The sequence below is a fragment of the Saimiri boliviensis genome, chromosome 14, assembly GCF_048565385.1.
Source record: "Saimiri boliviensis isolate mSaiBol1 chromosome 14, mSaiBol1.pri, whole genome shotgun sequence".
Lineage (NCBI taxonomy): Eukaryota > Metazoa > Chordata > Mammalia > Primates > Cebidae > Saimiri > Saimiri boliviensis.
In genome coordinates this window covers 42,706,774-42,726,244 of record NC_133462.1, presented here as the reverse complement: position 1 = coordinate 42,726,244, position 19,471 = coordinate 42,706,774, and the positions used below count along the sequence as shown (strand labels likewise).

General features: G+C 56.8%; 2 protein-coding genes across 5 annotated transcripts in view; one reads left to right on the top strand and one right to left on the bottom strand.

Annotated features, from left to right (window-relative positions):
* Positions 1-7,898, top strand: part of TJP3 (tight junction protein 3) — a 42,023-nt gene extending 34,125 nt beyond the window's left edge. For all 4 annotated transcript variants that reach the window (XM_039466192.2, XM_039466191.2, XM_039466190.2 and 1 more), the window contains 7 exons: positions 1,819-1,914; positions 3,569-3,639; positions 4,131-4,341; positions 4,415-4,515; positions 5,402-5,665; positions 6,888-6,934; positions 7,671-7,898. In XM_039466192.2, coding sequence (XP_039322126.2) covers positions 1,819-1,914; positions 3,569-3,639; positions 4,131-4,341; positions 4,415-4,515; positions 5,402-5,665; positions 6,888-6,934; positions 7,671-7,773 — 893 coding nt within the window. In that variant the 3' untranslated portion in view covers positions 7,774-7,898. The remainder of the gene's footprint in view (positions 1-1,818; positions 1,915-3,568; positions 3,640-4,130; positions 4,342-4,414; positions 4,516-5,401; positions 5,666-6,887; positions 6,935-7,670) is intronic.
* On the bottom strand, positions 400-19,017 carry APBA3 (amyloid beta precursor protein binding family A member 3). The gene is made up of 11 exons (XM_003938802.4): positions 18,642-19,017; positions 16,809-17,421; positions 16,681-16,720; positions 11,486-11,631; positions 11,311-11,397; positions 11,056-11,217; positions 10,124-10,303; positions 9,815-10,027; positions 8,520-8,639; positions 8,294-8,434; positions 400-8,207 (listed from the first exon to the last, which is right to left on the bottom strand). Exons 2-11 carry the CDS (start codon positions 17,382-17,384, stop codon positions 8,136-8,138), a joined length of 1,737 nt encoding a protein of 578 aa, XP_003938851.3. The 5' UTR covers positions 17,385-17,421; positions 18,642-19,017; the 3' UTR covers positions 400-8,135.
* Positions 19,018-19,471: the final 454 nt, after the last annotated feature.

Below are 19,471 nucleotides of genomic sequence, written 5' to 3'. Positions count from 1 at the left end.
CTAAAAGGCACAGTCTTGTGGACTGGTGGCTCACACCCATAATCGTTAACACTTTGAGAGGCTCGGGTAGGAGGATCACTGAGACCAGGAGTTCCAGACCAGCCTGGGCGGTAAAGCAACACTGCGTCTCTACAGCACATTTAAAGAGACAGCAGGGCAGAGTGGGGCCCACCTGCAGTCCCAGCTGTCCCAGCCACTCAGGAGGCTGAGGCAGGAGAGTGAGGCCACAGTGAGCTACATTCCAACCTGGGCCACAGACTGACAAGGAAAAGAGAGACAGAGAGAGAAGAAGGAAGGGAGAGAGGGAGGGAGGGAAGGGAAGAAGGAAGGAAAGAGAAAGAAAGGAAAGAAAAAAAGAAGGAAAAGAAAGAAAAGGAAGAAAGAAAAAGAGAGAAGAAATTTCTTTTTTTTTTTTGAGACGGAGTTTCGCTCTTTACCCAGGCTGGAGTGCAATGGCGTGATCTCGGCTCACCGCAACCTCCGCCTCCTGGGTTCAGGCAATTCTCCTGCCTCAGCCTCCTGAGTAGCTGGGATTACAGGCACGCGCCACCATGCCCAGCTAATTTTTTGTATTTTTAGTAGAGACGGGGTTTCACCATGTTGACCAGGATGGTCTGGATCTCTCGACCTCGTGATCCACCCTCCTCGGCCTCCCAAAGTGCTGGGATTACAGGCGTGAGCCACCGCGCCCGGCCCGGAATTTCTTTCTTTAAATGGGGTTTCACCGTGTTGGTCAGGCTGGTCTTGAACTCCTGACTTCAGGTGATCCGCCCACCCTGGCCTCCAAAGTGCTTGGATTACAGGTGTGAGCCACCGCGCCCAGCCGAGAAGGAATATCTAACCACTCTCCTGCTATCAAAACTACTACTTCTGGGGCCAGGCGCAGTGGCTCACACTTGTCATCTCAACCGTTTGGGACGCTGACGTGGGCGGATCTCCTGAGGTCAGGAGTGTGAGGCCAGCCTGGCCCCCACGGTGAAACCCCATTTCCACTAAAAATACAACAAACTAGCTAGTGGCTGGTGCCTGTCATCCCAGCTACTCAGGAGGCTGAGGCAGGAGAATCACTTACACCTGGGAACGAGGAGGGACATTGCAGTGAGCTGAGAGCAAGCCACTGCACCCCCAGCCTGGGTGACAGAGCGAGACTGTCTCAAAAAAATAAGTGAATAAAACAAAGAAAGGGATAAAGGAGGATTAACTTGCCAAGATCCTGAGGTGCTGCTTTTCCCCACCTCAAGATGCTTCTGTGACTGTGTCTTCAGTGGTAAAATGGTGTATCTGGTAGGCCAGGTGTCAACACACTTTTCCTGCAAAAGATGACACAGCAACTATTCCAGGCTTTGTGGGCTAGTCTGTGGCAGAACTGCTCAGCTTTGCTCAAAAGTAGCCACAGACAGGACATTAACAAGTGGCTGTGACTGTTTCAATAAAACTTTATCGACAAACATAGGCAGTGGGCCAGATGTGGCCCTTAGGTTGACTATGAGTGAGCTAGGTTCAACTGCTAAGAGAGACTCTGCAGCCAGGGAGAAAGGGAATGAAGGCAGGAGAGGTGCTAATTCCTGCTCTTGAAGGAGGAAACCCAGTCATGCTGGTTTCTTCACATCAATTCTGCTTGCACTCCATTGGCTGGAATTTACTCACATGGCCATCCCTAGCTGCAAGGGACACTGGGAGATGCAGTCTTTGGCTGTGCAGCCACGGTCCTGGTTAAATAGGCTGTTTATTATAAGGAAGTAGAGGCGTTTGTAAAACACATTAGCAGTCTTTACCGCAAATGGGACCCTGATTGTTTCACTTGTCTCTGCCCCTCAGCCAGTTTCAAGCGCCCAGTGGTGATCCTGGGACCCGTGGCCGACATTGCTATGCAGAAGTTGACTGCCGAGATGCCTGACCAGTTTGAAATCGCAGGTGAGAAGCCAGATCCCCTGGAAACCTCGTTGGTGAATCGTTTAACAACTGCTGTTTTGCAGGGGGTGGGGGAAGAGTTAGACTAATGACGGCAAATATGAGGCAGGTGAGCCACCAGTGCCCCCTCCAATGCCCAGGCCAGACATGCTCAATCAATCCTGCCACTGTTTGTCTGGATTTAGAGCCTCTGAGTCCTTCTTAATACAGTTCACCGGTGGCCACTGCCAGCTGAGGCAACGTACCACCTGTTACTTGTTGCAGAGAAGTTTATTGATCTTCTGAGACAGCAGTGAACAGGACAGGCAAGGTCTCTAGAAAAGACCCCAAATTCACAACCATAGAAATGACTGGCCAGGCGCGGTGGCTCACACCTGTAATCTCAGCACTTTGGGAGGCCACAGTGGGTGGACTGCAAGAGATTGAGACCATCCTGGCCAACATGGTGAAACCTCTTCTCTACTAAAAATACAAAAATTAGCGGGGCGTGGTGACACATGCCTGTAGTCACAGCTACTCGGGCTGAGGCAGGAGAATCACTTGAACCTGGGGACAGAGGTTGCAGTTAGCTGAGATCGAGCCACTGCACTCCAGCCTGGTGACTGAGCAAGACTCCATCTCAAAAAAACAAATAATAAAAAAAAAAGAAACAATTATGAAACGGTTTAGGAGGCCGGGCACAGCGGTCAGGAGTTCCAGACCATCCTGGCCAACATGGTAAAACCCCGTCTCTACTGAAAACACAAAAAATTAGCCGGAAGGGATGGCATGCCTATAATCCCAGCTATTCAGAAGGCTGAGGCATGAGAACTGCTTGAGCCCAGGAGCCGGAGGGCACAGTGAGCAGAGATCACGCCACTGCACTCCAGCCTGGGTGACAGAGGGAGACCCTGTCTCAAAACAAAAACCAAAAATAGTTAAGATGGCAAATTTTGGCCAGGTGTGGTAGCTGATGTCTAAAACTCCCAGCAGTTTGGGAGGCCAAGGTGTGAGAATCGCTTGAGCCCAGGAGCTTGAGACCAGCCTGGGCAACATGGCAAAATTACGTTTCTATAAAAGAAAAAAGAATTTAATTTAAACAAGACAGCAAATTTTACGTCTTTAACCACAAAAACAAAAAGTGGGGGAAGAGGTCACGTCTCCCTCCTTGAATCCCTCTGTGGCAGGCTGCGTCTCCTTCCTGAAACTTCACATAATACAGGAGGGCTTCCTGGAGGAAGCAGTGCTCCTTTTAGGTCCTAGAAGACAGATGGGGGTGACAGTGGAGCTTCCTGAGAGGTCACAGCCTGAGCAGAGTCCCGGAGTTGGGACTGAGCCTGAGAGAGCCAGGGACTGCAGCTGGGCCTCAGCATCAGGCCTCTGACCCTGTGACCCTGAGCAGTGGCCTTTTGTCTCTGAGCCTCAGTTTCTCCATCTGCCACATAGGCCAGTACCAGCTGGCCCCACTCCTCAGGAGGAGGTGAGGGCTGAGGTCAGGAGGGGACGTGAGTGCAACGTCTGGCACTTGGGGCCCACACCAGGACTGCTGCTGGGGGATTTCTCTCCAGGGTAGTGGGGAGCTGTGGTGGCTTCTGCAGCAGGGGCGGGGCAGGTAGGCACGAATCTGAGGGCCGGGGGCTGCCCTCCTGAAGCTGCTGGTCCTCTCCCCCGTCTGCAGAGACTGTGTCCAAGACGGACAGCCCCTCCAAGATCATCAAACTGGACACTGTGCGAGTGATTGCAGAAAAAGTAAGCCAGGTCCTGCTACAGGTGCCTTTCATGGATGGGCGATGCCGAGGCCTGGGCATCCAGCTGAACGTTCTGACCTGTTCTTAGCCCGCACCCCCCGAGCGCAGCCTCCCAGCCCGCACCCCCCGGGCGCAGCCTCCCAGCCCGTACACCCCGGGCGCAGCCTCCCAGCCCGCACCCCCCGAGCGCAGCCTTCCAGCCCGCACCCCACGAGTGCAGCCTCCCATGGAGCTCCTCTAGGAGGCTTTGTGAGGCAGAAAAGGGCTTCCCGGAGTCAAACGTGGGCAGAGGCAGCGAGACTCAAGTTGGGGCTTGGATGCCCCAGGATGTTGTGGCCTGGGCTATTACCCACCCTCATCCCCGACATGCTAGCCCGTGGATGTGAGAGGCTGGGGTCCACTCTGACCCGAGACTCTTCACCTTCCCATCTTTCTCTCTCTCTCTGTCCTACTGCAATCACCCTCACCCCAACCTCTGCCGGCCTGGCCCAGGACAAGCATGCGCTCCTGGATGTGACCCCCTCCGCCATCGAGCGCCTCAACTACGTGCAGTACTACCCCATCGTGGTCTTCTTTGCCCCTGAGAGCCGGCCGGCCCTCAAGGCACTGCGCCAGTGGCTGGCACCTGCCTCCCGCCGCAGCTCCCGCCGCCTCTACGCCCAAGCCCAGAAGCTGCGGAAGCACAGTGGCCACCTCTTTACAGGTTGGATGTCCCAGGGTAGGCGGGTGGGCCCCGGCCTGAGTCTCCTGCGCACACTAATGTCCCCTCCCTGCAGCCACCATCGCTCTGAATGGCACGAGTGATGCCTGGTACCAGGAGCTCAAGGCCATCATTCGAGAGCAGCAGACACGGCCCATCTGGACGGCGGAAGATCAGGTACGGCTGTGGTGCAGGTGGGCGGGGGGCACGGGGGTCCCACAGACCCTGCCTGGCCCAGCTGGGGTCTGGAGCTTTGTGTCTGGGGTTAGGGCTTGGTCGGGGGTCACGACTGCAGCTGACGTCAAGTTGGGACCTGAGGTGAGGGTCTTGGCCTGGAAGCTGGGGCAAGATGAGATGGGAGGAGCTGCTGTTTGAGACGGAGTCTCGCTCTGCTGCCCAGGCTGGAGTGCAGTGGCTCAATCTCAGCTCGCTGCAACTTCCATCTCCTGGGTTCAAGCGGCTCTCCTGCCTCAGCCTCCTAAATAGCTGGGACAACAGGCACGTGCCACCACACCTGGCTAGTCTCAAACTCCTGACCTCGGGTAATCCACCCACCTCAGCCTCCTCAAGTGCTGGGATTACAGGTGTGAGCCATCGCACCCGGCCCGGAGGAGCTGTTTTGAGAACGGAGTCAGTGGGGCACAGTGGCTCATGCCTGTAATCCCAGCTACTGGGGAGGCTGAGGCAGGAGAATCCCTTGACCCGGGAGGTGGAGGTTGCAGTGGGCAGAGATCGCGCCACAGCACTCCGACCTGAATGAGGCTGTCTCTCTGTCACACACACACACACACACACACACACACACACACACCCCAAAAAGAGAATGGAGCCTTCTGGGGCTGGAGTCAAGGTTTGGGGCTCAGCTTGGATTTGGGGGCTGAGCCCCTCGGGTGAAGGGTCAATGGACACAGCTCACCAGGAGTCTGACAGTGAAGGCTCCAGGAGACTACAGGCGCCAGGATCGTTGCCTTGACCTGGGACTGGATTTGAAGGTGGGGGCTGCCGTGGGTGGGGACTAGGGTCCTGGCCGGGGCCAGCCACGACATCCACGCTCACCCCACAGCTGGACGGCTCCTTGGAGGACAGCCTAGACCTCCCTCACCGCGGCCTGGCCGACAGCTCCGCCGACCTCAGCTGCGACAGCCGTGTCCACAGCGACTACGAGACCGACGGCGAGGGCTGCACGGACGGCGAGGGGGGTGCCCACACGGATGTGGACGACGAGCCCCCGGCTCTGGCCCTGGCCCGGTCCTCGGAGCCTGTGCAGGCAGAGGAGCCCCAGAGCCCGAGGGATCATGGGAGAATCTCTGCTCACCGGGAGGCCCAGGTGTGAGGGACATGGGGGGCAGTCCTGGGAAGGGTCTCTGGAGGGGACCCTAGCACAGGGCAGACACACACTGGGAAGCCTGTTTTCTACCAAAAGGTCAATGAACACGGCTTCCCTGGTCAGATCGGTTACCGGGACTCAGACTTGGGGTGGCCGAGACCCACGTGGCACTGAGCAACTTCAGCCATTTTTTTTGAGACGGAGTCTTGCTCTGTTGCCCAGGCTGGAGTGCGGTGGCGCGATCTCGGCTCACTTGGACCTCTGCTGCCCGGGTTCGAGCAGTTCTCCTGCCTCAGCCTCTTGAGTAGCTGGGATTACAGGTGCCTGCCACCATGCCTGACAAATTTTTGCATTTTTAATAGAGATGGGGTTTCACCGTCTTGGCCAGGCTGGTCTCAAACTCCTGACCTTGTGATCCACCCGCCTCAGCCTCCCAAAGTGCTGGGATTACAGGCGTGAGCCACTGCGCCCGGTCTTTTTTTTTTTTTTTTTTTTTTTTTCAGTCTTGCTCTGTCACCCAAGCTGGAGTGCAGTGGCACGATCTTGGCTCCCTACAACCTCTTCCTCCTGTGTTTAAGGGATTCTCCTGCCTCAGCCTCTCAAGTAGCTGGGACTACCGGCGTGCGCCACCTTGCCCAGCTGATTTTTTTTTTTTTTTTGTATTCTTAGTAGAGACGGGGTTTCACCATGTTGGCCAGGCTGGTCTCGAACTCCTGACCTCAGGTGATCTGCCTCCGCCTCCCAAAGTGCTGGGATTACAGGCGTGGACCACTGTACCCAGCTGTTGTAACGGTAACACGTGTATGTAGCTGTGAGTCTCTATTCCTCAGCATCATCCTCCACACTCTAGGATTAGGATGACTTTCCTGGGCTTGTGCGGTACCCAACCTGCTCAACTGTCCGTGGCAGCCTGCATGTGGAGCAGCCACTGTTCTAAGTCCCTCACATACACGAACTCATGGCAGTGGCCCTGTAAGGACCTGCGCAGAGAAACCCAATTCCCCCTTTGCTGACAGGCTAGGAGGTCTCAGCTGAGGCCTTCCCCTATCCCAGCCTCAGTTTCCTCATTTAGGTTTGGGGATGACCCGCATACTTGTCAGGGAGTTAACACATGGGCAGCACGGCCCGGGCCAGGGTGGGGGATGGGATGACGGCAGGGATCGATCCCGACTTACCATGCTCTGGGGTGAATTGCGAAGCTCCTCTCTCCCTCTCCTCCCAGGTGGACAGCCGCCACCCGCAGGGTCAGTGGCGACAGGACAGCATGCGGTAAGAGCTCCAGATGCCAGATTGGGGGCCCCCAACCCTTCCCTTGGGACTCAGACTCTGGGGTTAAGGCAGAGTGCTACATCCAAGCACTGCCGCCACGGTGCCCCTACGCCCTAGTGGGGAAGACAGAGCCTGCCAGAGCCTCTGTAAGCCCTGTTATCATCAGGGCCAAGGGAGTAGGAATCCACTTCCTGGGGCAGGACTGGGAAGGCTTCTTGAAGGGCAGGACATTGCAGCTGGGGCTTTGAGGGATGCATAGGAGTTTGCGAACAAGGCCCTACCCAGCCGGGCAAGGTGGCTCACGCTTGTAATCCCAGCACTTTGGGAGGCCGAGGCGGCGGATCAACTGAGGTCAGGAGTTCGAGACCAGCCTGACCAACATGGAGAAACCCCGTCTCTACTAAAAATACAAAGTTAGCTGGGTGTGGTGGTGCACGCCTGTAATCCCAGCTATTCGGGAGGCTGAGGCGAGAGAATTCCTTGAACCCGGGAGGCGGAGGTTGCGGTGAGCCAAGATCGCACCACTGCACTCCAGCCTGGGTAACAAGAGCGAGACTCTGTCTCAAAAAAAAAAAAAAGCCCAAAACAGAAAAAAACAACACAAGGAATGGCCAGACGTGCTGATCTCTGCCCACCCACCCCCCGCCCATGCCCAGCAGGCAGTTGGCCTCAGTTTCTGGTGGGCACGTTCACACCCTCCTCACCCACAGCCTCGATTCTATTTCCTGGTCCCCAGAACCTACGAACAGGAAGCTCTGAAGAAAAAGTTTACGCGAGCCCGCGACGTGGAATCCTCCGACGACGACGGCTACGACTGGGGGCCGGCCACGGACGTGTGACCTCCCCCAAGCTGCCAGCCGGTCCGTCCTCCTCCTCCCTCCCTGGGGCTGGGACTCAGTTTCCCCACAGAACCTGCAACCCTGCCTCCCTCCGCCTGTTCTTTAATAAACCGAGTATTTTCGCAGCCCCGGCCTCCGACGGCTTCCGGGAAGGACAAGGCGGGGGGCGGCCCGGACTCACTTTCCTCCGTCCCACAGAGCCTGATCCGAGGCTTTGCCGACTGGATAAGCTTTTACTGTTTTTGGATTAGGAAATCATACAGGACCAGGAACCGCTGGGGCCCTGGCCAGCCAAGGCGGGCCCGGGATGGGACTCCAGGGCCGTGGAGGCGAAGGCACGGCGGCGGGCGGGGGACGGGCGGTCACAGGTACACGGGCTGCTCCTGGCCGGTGAGGAGGCGGTATGTGGCGGCGGGCATCGTCTTGATGTGCACCTGGGGAGCGGAGGCGGATGAGGGTTCAGGGCGGGCCCAGGGCCGCGGCGGGGGACGCCCCGGGCCACCACCCACCACCCGCACACCTCGCCGTAGGCCTCGGTGAGCAGCTGGATGATGCGTGCGTGCGGCGTGGCCACCACGCTCTGCCCGTTGATCTCAATGATGCGGTGGCCGACGCGGATGCCCCCGCGCTCGGCGATGCCCCCGCGGAGGAGGCTGCAGATCTGGGGGACGAAAGGGGCGTCGCTGCTCAGGGGCCGTGCTCGGGGCCGCCCCACCCTCCACCCGGGCCAGGGGCCGGGGCCTCACGATGCCGTCCTCCACGCAGAAGCCCAGCTGCTCGCGGGCGTGGGGCCGGCGGATGATGGCCGTGGTGACGGGCGGGCAGTGGACGATGCTGAGTGTCACTGACGTCTGCGACTTCGTCTCCTGCGGGACGGGGGCCGTTGGCGTCGCTGAGCTGCCGGACAGCTTGGCAGGCTGTAGCCCCCTCTGGGCCTCAGTTTACCCTCTTGTAAACCAGAGACCTGGAGTCCAGGGGCTCAGTTCTGGCAGAGCCTCTGATGTGGTGAAGGACACTGGGGCCCAGTGGGCTTGGGGTGGAAGCCATCTGAACCGAGCCCTACGGCTTCCTTATGGCCGCAAGCCAAGCTGACGGCCGGGCTCTCCAGGCGGGTGGCAAACGTTCTGTAGGAGGCTGTGCAGACCGTGGCCTCATCCCTCTGACTGGGTCAAGTCCCTCCCTATCTCTGGGCCTCAGTTTCCCCATCTGAGCAACAAAGGTTAAGATTCAAAAACAGGCCGGGCGCGGTGGCTCACGCCTGTAATCCCAACACTTTGGGAGGCTGAGGCGGGCAGATCACGAGGTCAAGAGATCGAGACCACCCTGACCAACATGGTGAAACCCCGTCTCTACTAAAAATATAAAAAAATTTAGCTGGGCGTCGTGATGTACGCCTGTGGTCCCAGCTCCTCGAGAGGCTGAGGCAGGAGAATCACCTGAACCCGGGAAGCGGAGGTTGCAGTGAGTTGAGATTGCGCCACTGCACTCCAGCCTGGTGACAGACCGAGACTCCATCTCCAAAAAAAAAAAAAAAAAAAAAAGATTCAAAAACATGGCCCGGCGCAGTGGATCATGCCTGTAACACCAGTCCTGTGGGAGGCCAAGGCAGGTGGATCACTCGAGGCCAGGAGTTCAAGACCAGCCTGGCCAACATAGTGAACTACAAAAAGTAAAACAATTAGCTGGGCGTGGTGGTACGCACCTGAGGTCCCAGCTACTTGGCCACTGAGGCAGGAGAACTGCTTGAGCCCAGGAGGTCAAGGCTGCAATCAGCCACAGCTGTGCCGCGGCATTCCAGCCTGGGCAACAGTGAGATCCTGTCTCAAACATAACAACCCCCTAGACATCAGCTGTTTCTTGGCAGATAGAAAGCTGCCTGGCCCTGGAGCTGGGCCACCCACATTTCTATCCTGGCTCTGGTGCCACGGAGGTGCCCTGGACAAGCGGCCTCCTTCCCCAGGCCCAGTGTCCCCGAGGGCTTCTCTGGGACTCAGCGCCCCTTCCTGGGAGCGTGGGGGCCCTGCCACCCCGGGAAACTCACGCGGACAGCAGCCTGGCACGCGGCCAAGGGCAGTCCCACCAGGCTGGTCCCATTGATAGCGGTCAGGCGGTCCCCGATGCTGAGGGCCCCTGAGCGCTCGGCAGGGCCGCCGTGCAGCAGGTTGGCGATGACAGCTGTGGGCAGCAGGGAGCCCCAGCCCGACTCCACCAGGGCCACGCCCAGGCCCTCCCCTCGCCGCTTCTCGAGGCACACCTGAGACACAGAGGGGACACGGAGGCTGCTGGGTGGGGCCTGGTGCAGGCGTGGGTGGTCAAGGGCCAGGCGGGGGCTGCCCAGCGCCTCGCTCACCTCCCGGCAGTTGTCGCTGTTGGAGAAGTGGTCCAGGTCCCCGTTGTGGAGGTGGCCGGGGCCGGCGGTGCCCGGGCTCAGGTGCGTGCCCACCTGGCTGGGGTCAATGCCGCTCTCCCGCAGGAACTGGCTGTAGGCAGCAGCGAAGGCCTGCCCGATGGCCTGGGCGATGAGCTGAGCCTGTGGGGAGGAGTGGCGTGTCCCTGGGGTGTCCCACCCCCTTCCTCCAGGTTCCCGAAATCCCCAGGAGCCTCAGAGCTCAGCCCCCCTGTCCCCACCTGCGGTGAATCCCAGGACTCAGCCTCCTGCCCTGGGGCTTTGGGGGAGCTGGAAGAGATGGCCGGATCCTGGGGTGTCTACAGGGAGAAGGGAGCGGGGGCAGCCCTGGACTGGGGGACAATGAGGGAGTGCATGGTCTGTGGGAAAAACTACCAGCCAGCCAGCCAGGGAGCCTGGGGCCTGACAGGTCCCATCAGGGGTCCCACAGGGACAACCTAGGAGCGGGCAAGGTTTCGGGGAGTCGGCTGAGTCTTGGAGGCTTATGGGAGGCTGGGCGAGGTGGCTCACCCCTGTAATCTCAACACTCTGGGGGGCCGAGGTGGGTGGATCGTTTGAGCCCGGGAGTTTGAGACCCTATGTTTACCCGGGCAACAGACTGAGCGAGAACCTGTCTCTACAAAAAATGGAAACATGAGCCAGGCATGGTGACATCCCTGCGGTCCCAGCTACTAGGGAGGCTGAGGTGGGAGGATCACTCGGGCCTGGGGGGTGGAGGCTATAGGTGCACTTCGGCCTGGTGACAGAAGGAGACCCTGACCCAAAAAAAGAATGGAAAAATAAGCTTCTGGGTGGGAGGCTAAGTGCCAGGCGCAGCGGGGGGCACCGGTGCGGTCGGGAGGGCTTCAGGAGACGGCCATGCCCTGGCTGCTCACGTCCTCCGCGTGGAACACGTGGCACAGCATCCTGTGGAGGCGGCGGCCCTGGTCCTGGGGTGCTGGCCCCCGCGCCCGCCGCCGCCGCGCGATCAGCACCAGCACGCAGCCGATGTCGGCGATGTAGGAGACGGTCTGCAGGGCGTGGTCCATCAGGGCCTCCTGCGGGGGGAGAAGCAGCCCGCGTGCGCTGGGGGCCCCCGCCAGGCCCGGCCGCCCCGCCCTCGTCCCTGGGGTCGGGTCCCTGCCCCGCACCTGGGAGTCCACCGTCAAGACCTTGACCCTCTTGGTGGAGACAAAGAGGTCCACCTCCGTCATGGGCTGGGTCTCCCCGTCGGGGGCCTGTGGATGCGGTGTGGGAGGTGGAGGCCTCCGCAGACCCGGCCCGCAGCCCACCGCCTGCCCGCCCGCCCCCGGCCCCTCTTCTCACCTTGACACGCTCCATGGCCTCCCGGGCCTGGGCCATGCGCGTGCTGGTGGGCGGGTTCCGCTCGGACACCAGCTGAGTGGAGCCCAGGTACCTGGCCCCAAATATGACACCCTCCAGAAGGTCCTCATGGTCACAGGGGCCAGGCACTGAGGGTGACAGCGGAGCAGGCCGGCCCTCAGGAGCCCACTCCCACGGCTCTGCCCCGGGGCTGTGCTCTCCGAGATGGTTAGGAGGCGGAGTTCTAGCTGGTGGCTCAGCACTCTCCAGCCAGGAAGCAGTGCCCACTGTTCTAGAACCATCCAAGCAGCTTGGCCCGCACAGGCTAGAACCTTCTGTCCACCTCTCAAGGACTCAGTGAGTCCCGATGATGGCTGGATTCAAAGCCAGATGTAGCACCCACAGATACCTTCACCCCGGGTTCCCAGAATTCCAAGATCAGGCCAGAACCAGACTGTCCCACTCTATTTATTTATTTATTTATTTTTTGAGACACGGTCTTGCTCTGTCACCCAGGCTGGAGTGCAGTGGCGTGATCTCGGCTCACTGCAACCTCCGCCTCCCGGATCCAGGTGATTTTCCTGCCTCATCCTCATGAGTAGCTGGGATTATAAGTGCCTGCCATCACACCTGGCTAATTTTTCTATTTTTAGTAGAGACGTGGTTTGGCCACGTTGGCCAGGCTGGTCTCAAACTTCTGGCCTCAAGCAATCCGCCCGCCTCGGCCCCGCAAATTGCTGGGATGGCAGGCGTGAGCCACCGCGCCCGGCCCCACTCCTATTTCTAAACCTTACAACATCCTAGAATGACAGTTGTCCCCTGCTTCTGGGTTCTGGAATTCCATGAATCAATCTAGAACCGCCCGGCTCTGCCCACCGCTCTAGAACTGTCTCCAGCCAGCCAGGGACGGCGGGCCGTTCTGTTCCCAGGCTGTAGAACTGGCGTGTGTGGAACATTCCCATACAGTCCAGAACCCCAGCTGGGTTCTGACCCTTGATTCCAGAACTCTCTGACGGGTCTCATCGCAATCCTGTCCGAAGTTCTAGAAACGTATTCTCACTCTAGAATCAGACTTCCCTGCTCCAGGATTCTGGAGCAGCTTAATCACCACAGCATCAGGCAGCTCTTCCTGTGGTTCCAGAATCTCCTTCAGGAGTTCACACCTTTGGCTACACCGGAGATTCTAAGGGTATTCCTAACCTATCCCAGAATACATAAAGCTTTATTCCTGGCTGGGCACAGGGGCTCACGTGTGGAATCCCAGCACTCTGGGAGGCTGAGGCGGGCGAGTCACTTGAGATCTCACCAGGAGTTCGAGACCAGCCTGGCCAACAGGGTGAAACCCCGCCTCTACTAAAAACACAAAGATTAGCCGGGCATGGTGGCGCACGCCTGTAATCCCAGCTACTTGGGAGGCTGAGGCAAGAGAATCACTTGAACTCAGGTAGTGGAGGTTGTGGTGAGCTGAGATCACGCCACTGCACTCCAGCCTGGGCGAAAGGGCGAGATTCCATCTCCAAAAACAAAAAGGCAAAATAAAAAGCTTCACTCCCGGCCAGGCGCGGTGGCTCAAGCCTGTAATCCCGGCACTTTGGGAGGCCGAGGCAGGTGGATCACGAGGTCGAGAGATCGAGACCATCCTGGTCAACATGGTGAAACCCCGTCTCTACTAAAAATACAAAAAATCAGCTGGGCGTGGTGGCTCGTGCCTGTCATCCCAGCTATTCAGGAGGCTGAGGCAGGAGAATTGCCTGAACCCAGGAGGCGGAGGTTGCGGTGAGCTGAGATCGCGCCATTGCACTCCAGCCTGGGTAACAAGAGCGAAACTCCGTCTCAAAAAGAAAAAAAGCTTCACTCCCATGGTCTAAAATTCCCTGAGGTACCTAGAGCCAGACAGCTCTGCCAGTAGCCCCAGTGTGTTCTAACGAGTAAGTACCGCATTCTGGTCGAGAAGCACAGGGTAGGACCCAGTTCAGGACACCCCTAAGTGAATTTACACCACAGCCAGTCCTGCCCACTGTCCTTCAGGAGCTAAGCATTCCGGAACAAGAGCTCCACTCTGGGGTTCCAGAGATGTGCTATTCACTGTGGAAATCACCAGGCACATGTAGCCATCACAGACTTGAAATGTGGCTCATCTGAATAGAGGTGAAAACAGAGAACACACCCTAGGGCCAGGCACGGTGGCTCACGGCTGTAATCCCAGCACTTTGGGAGGCCAAGGCGGGTAGATCATGAGGTCAAGAGATCAAGATCGCCGGGCGCGGTGGCTCACGCCTGTAATCCCAGCACTTGGGGAGGCTGAGGTGGGTGGATCACGAGGTCAGGAGTTGGAGACCATCCTGGCCAACAGGGTAAAACTGCATCTCTACTAAAAACACAACAATTAGCTGGGTGTGGTGGCGCACACCTGTAACCCCAGCTACTCGGGAGGCTAAGGCAGGAGAACTGCTTGAGCCCAGGAGGCGGAGGCTGCAGTGAGCCGAGATTGAAGCACCGCATTCCAGCCTGGGCCACAGAGCAAGACTCCATTTCAATGAAAAAAAAAAAAAAAAAAAGTTATTTCACCTGTTTTTAATTTTTTTTTTTTTTTTTTTTTTGAGACGGAGTCTCACACTGTCGCCCAGGCTGTAGTGAGTGGCGCGATCTTAGCTGACCACAATCTCCGCTTCCTGGATTCAAGCAATTCTCCTGCTTCAGCCTCCCAAGCGGCTGGGACTACAGGCACGCGCCACCACACCCAGCTAATTTTTTTGTATTTTTAGTAGAGACGGGGTTTCACCATGTTGGCCAAGATGGTCTCAATCTTCTGACCTCATGATCCACTCGCCTTGGCCTCCCAAAGTGCTGGGATTACAGCAGTGAGCCACTGTGCCCAACCTGTTTTTAAATTTTTTAATGTGGATAACTACAAAATTTTAAGTAATGAGGGGTTCTGAATTTTGCCAGGTCAGCCTTGAACGCATAGCCTCTCCTCCTCAAGCGGCAGGACAACTGGCCAGAGCCACCGCGGCTCCCACAAAATTTTAAATCACATATGGCTCGTGTTCTATTTCCATTATAGTACCATCTAGAACTTTCTGATTACACTATAATCGGATACTCTGCCCAGGTACTCTAGAGCACTAGGCAACTATTTCCTCCATGGTTCCAGAATTCTCCAGTCTCAGTAGAACCAGATGGCTCTGTTCACCAATTCTGAGCATTCGCATCAGCCTGGGTTCCTTTAACCTAGAAACACACACAAAACGCCAGGCCCTGGAACTCCCTAGGTATCACGGCTCTGCTCATGATTCTAGAACCTTCTTAAGAGCCACAGGTTCACATCAGTTCTCCCCTCCACAACCACAGACTTTTTTTTTTTTGGGACGCGGTCTCACTGTGTCGCCCAGGCTGGAGTGTGGTGGCACTATCTTGGCTCATGGTGGCCTCAAGTGATCCTCCCGCCTCAGCCTCCCAAGTAGCTGGAATTACAGACCCATGCCACAAGCCTGGCTAATTTTTGGGGGGGTTTTATTTTTGTAGAGACAGGGTTTTGCTGTGTTGCCCAGGCTGGTCTCCAACTCCTGAGACCAGCTCTCCAACTCTCACTTTCCAAAGAATAGAGATCACAGAGATGAGCCACCCTGCCCAGCCAGAACTTACTATCTGACCTATATCTTTAGGGAAGTCTAGAACATTCCAGAGGGCCAGAAATTCTTCTTCCCATGATTTTAGGGTAGGGATTGGCAAACATTTTCTATAAAAGGACAAAGAGTAAATATGTTCGGCCTTGGAGGTGACAAGGTCTCTGCTACAGCTGCTCAGTTCTGCCGTTCTAACAGCAGGGCAGCCATGGACCACACGTGAATGGCCAAATATGATCTGTACCAATAAAACTTTATTTATGCATACTGAAATTTCAACTGCATTTTTTTTCTTTTTTTTTTTTTTGAGACAGAGCCTCAATCTGTCACCCAGGCTGGAGTGCAGTGGCGTGACCTCAGCTCACCGCAGTCTCGACCTCCTGGGCTCAAGAGATTCTCCCGCCTTAGCCTCCTGAGAAGCTGGGTCTAGAGGCATGCACTGCCATGCCTGGCTAACTTTAAAGATTTTCAGTAGAGACGGGGTCTTGCTATATTGCCCAGGCTGGTCTCCAACTCCTGGGCTCAAGCGATCCTTCCACCTCAGCCTCCCAAAGGGCTGAGATTACAGGTATGAGCCACCATATCCATCCTAGGATATCACTTTCACATGTCAAGAAGTAGTATTCTTCTTTCAATTAAAAAAAGAAATCCATTAAAAAGTCCAGGCAGGGTACCTGTAATCCCAGCACTTTAGGAGGCCGAGGAGGGCGGATCACAAGGTCAAGAGATCAAGACCATCCCGGCTAACATGGTGAAACCCTGTCTCTACTAAAAATACAAAAAAAAAAATTAGCTGGACGTGGTGGCACACATCTATAGTCCCGGCTACTCGGTACTCGGGAGGCTGAGGCAGGGGAGTCGCTTGAACCCAGCAGGTGGAGGTTGCGGTGAGCCGAGATCACACCTCTGCACTCCAGCCTGGGCGACAAAGTGAGTCTCCATCCCCAAAAAAAAAAAAAAAAAAAAAGTCAAGGCCATCCAGCGTGGTGGTGGTTGACACCTGCAATCCCAGCATTTTGGGAGGCCCAGGCAGGCAGACTGCTTGAGCTCAGGAGTTCGAAATCAGCTTGGGCAACATGGTGAAGCTCTGTCTCTACCCAAATAGACAAAATAAAATTAGCTGGGCGTGGTGGCACGCACCTGTAGTCTCGGCTATTCAGGAAACTGAGGTGGGAGGATGGCTTGAACCTGGAGATGGAGGCTGCAGTGAGCTGAGATCCAGCCACTGCATTCCAGCCTGGATAACAGAAATCATCAAAAAAAAAAAAAAAAAAAAAAAGCAAAACCCATCTTTAGCTGGAAATCTAAGAGACCCAGCACCGAGCTGGATCTGGCCCTCGATTATAGTTTGCCGAGCCCGGCTCTGGAACTGAGTGTGACCAGCTGCCAAAGCTGCCCACGGTCCCTTCCTCACTCTACCCCGTTGTCAAGGCTGGCTCTCCTCCCCCTGGCTAGCCGGCACCTGCTCCAAAGCCCCCTTTTGAGAACCTCATCCTGACTGCCAAACTTTTGATTGATTCTGGCTGTCTGGGAACCCTAGGCGCCTGAGGCCAGGCTGGGCAGGACACTCACCCTCCTGGGGGGCAGGGTAGGAAGCCAGGGTCTCGGGGCTCTGGAAGAAGACAGAGGAGGGGCAGGACTGAGTTGCCCTGCTTGGCTCCAGGCAGTCCAGGACACTTGGAGGGTGGGGCGGGCACTACCTGGGCACCAGCAGGTGGCTCTTCAGGTGCAACTAGAGGCACGGTCTCCAGCCAGGATTCCGGGGAACTGCTTGAGCTTCTGCTGCCCCCCTGCTCAGCAGACGCCCCCTCTACCCATTCTGGGGGATCAGGATCCTCCTCTGGGTCCTCAGGGGGCTGCAACAGTCGGGGGGCAGGCTGTACAGGCTCTTCAGGACCAGGTAGGGAAGGCGGGCATTCCTCAAAGCGCAAGAGCCCCAGCAGGTCATCCCGGCCCGCCTCTGCAGACAGGAGCCCATGGGCATCTGCGATCTCCTGGGGGGCCAGGCCGTGGCCTGTGGCAATGTGCAGGGGGCAGGGGGCTCCGTCTGGGGATGGGCCCACCAGATCGCCCGGCAGAGATTCAAACTGCTGCACCAGCTCCTGAATGCTTGACTCATCAAGTTCCATTTGATTCAGGCTGCCAGGGCCTCCTGGCACCGGATCCCACTGGCTCTCAGGGCTGAGGTCCTCAGAGGGCACAAGAATGTCCCTGGCCTCCTCCAAGTCCATGGCTGGAGGCCCCGAAGGGGATCGGGAGATCGTGGGGAAGTCCATGCCTGGTCTCCAGGCTTAGGCTGGCATCTTCAGGCAGCTGAAAGAGAGAGGGTCAGCGCTGAAGTTGTGCCCAGGTACAGCGGCTCCTGCCTGTAATCCCAGCATTTTGGGAGGCCAAGGAGGGCAGATTGAACTCACGAGTTCAAGATCAGCCTGGGCAACATAGCAAGACCCTATCTCTACAAAAATTACAAAAATTAGCTAGCGGTGGTGGTGCATGCCTGAAGTCCCAGCTACTTGGGAGGCTGAGGTGGGAGGATCACCTGAGCTAGAGTAGGGGAGGTTGCAGTAAGCCTTGATTGCACGACTGCACTCCAGCCTGGGCAACAGACTGAAACCCTGTCTCAAAAAAAAAATTAAATTAAAATAAAAAACCCAAAGGCTGGGCGCGGTAGCTTATGCCTGTCATCCCGGCACTTTGGGAGGCTCAGGTGGGTGGATCACGAGGTCAGGAGTTTGAAACCAGCCTGGCCAACATGGTGAAACCCTGTTTCTACTAAAAATACAAAAATTAGCCAGGCATTTTAGGGCACACCTGTAGTCCCAGCTACTTGGAGGCTGAGGCAGGAGAATCACTTAAACCCAGGAGGCAGAGGTTGTAGTGAGCCGAGATTGAACCACTGTACTCCAGCCTGGGCAACAGAAGAAGACTCCGTGTCAAAAAACAAAAAAACAAAAAAAAAACACCCCAAAACAAAAAACTTGAGGTTTCCTGGGTGCCTATCCGTTGCTAGGCCCTAGCTGGGTACCGTTCATACAGGACACATAATCTAATCCTCACCAACCCCTGCAAGGAAGTTCGGATTCCCATTTTACAGACAACAAACTGAGGCACAGAATGGGAAGGTGTGAGGCAGTGGCTTCCCGAGCCCCTGTCGCTCTCACCCCAGACCTCTCCCAACTAATGGAGTCTGTTCACTCCAGCCCGGATTCTTGCAAGTCCTCCTCCCTCCAGACGCGGAACCCAGGCTGGAGACCCAGACCTCACACCCTGACTCTACAGACTCGTCAGAGGCAGGTCCCCGAGACCCCAGACCCAAGACCCCAGTCCCATGACCTCAACCCCCAATACCCCCATCCAAAACTTTAGACCCAGGACCCTGGACTTAATACCAGACACCCAGGACGCCATAAAGCAGACCCCAGTCTCCAAACCTTCAACGCTACTCCAGACTCCGACCCCGACTTCAAGACCCAGCCCCAATCCCATATTCCAGTCCGCCCTCCGACACCGCTCTGCACCTCGAGGACACTCACTTCCCAAACCGGGGCCGCCTCACCCCGTGCCGCCTCCAGGACCCCGCGCCCCCAGGACTGCCCCGGCATAGCCCGGGCCGCGCCCCCAGAAGCCGCAGCTCTAGGATTCCGGTCCCGGCGCCGGCTCCTCTATCCGCGTAGCGCCCTGGCCCACTGAGCATGCGCCGCCTCGCGTGGCTTGCTGGCAAATGTAGTTCTCTCAATCAGCCTCGCCACACGGGGGCGCTGGGACTACGGCAGGTGTCGGAGCCCAGAGTTCGAATCCCAGGCTTCCCTGCCCGCGGACAGCCCGGCCTGACCCCAAGAACCGTTTCTTCTGCAAAATAACGTTAATAGTCACTGCCTGGCTACTGGGGCTGTGTTCATTACTCCAAAGGAGGGCAGATGGAGAGAAGTGGGGTTGGGAAATATTAAAGAAGTGTGATTGGTGGTTTCCTTGGGACCTTGAGGCACCGGAAGCGTCGTGGGGACTCTGTTGAAGACGGACTTCCGGTTTGGCTTACAGTTAGGCGACAGACTGATGCACCCTGGACTTGGGTTCGGCCTGAGACCTTTACCTCCCAGAGCCTCGGTTTCCTCACTATTATTAGCTGGGGATAAAATAGTATCTACCTCCTAATTGTGAGGATTAAATTAGATCAAGCGGGTCAAGGATTTAGCAGTAGGGCTGGAAAAGAATATACATATGCAATATGTAATAATGTTAAAAATACGCTATAAAAATTAACAATGATTAGACTCCAGCCCTACTGCTGGAGTAAAGGGCCTTACTCATTGGCTGGAATCAGGAACATATAAAGTGTGATATTTTTAGTAAATGTTACGTAATT

Excerpts from the sequence above, each read along its gene's own strand:
- APBA3 (XM_003938802.4), bottom strand. The coding sequence starts at position 17,384 with ATGGACTTCCCCACGATCTCCCGATCCCCTTCGGGGCCTCCAGCCATG. Across the intron at positions 11,632-16,680 it reads CTACCCTGCCCCCCAGGAGG|TGCCTGGCCCCTGTGACCAT; the intron begins GTGAGTGTCCTG and ends TGTCACCCTCAG. Across the intron at positions 11,218-11,310 it reads TCTTGACGGTGGACTCCCAG|GAGGCCCTGATGGACCACGC; the intron begins GTGCGGGGCAGG and ends CTCCCCCCGCAG.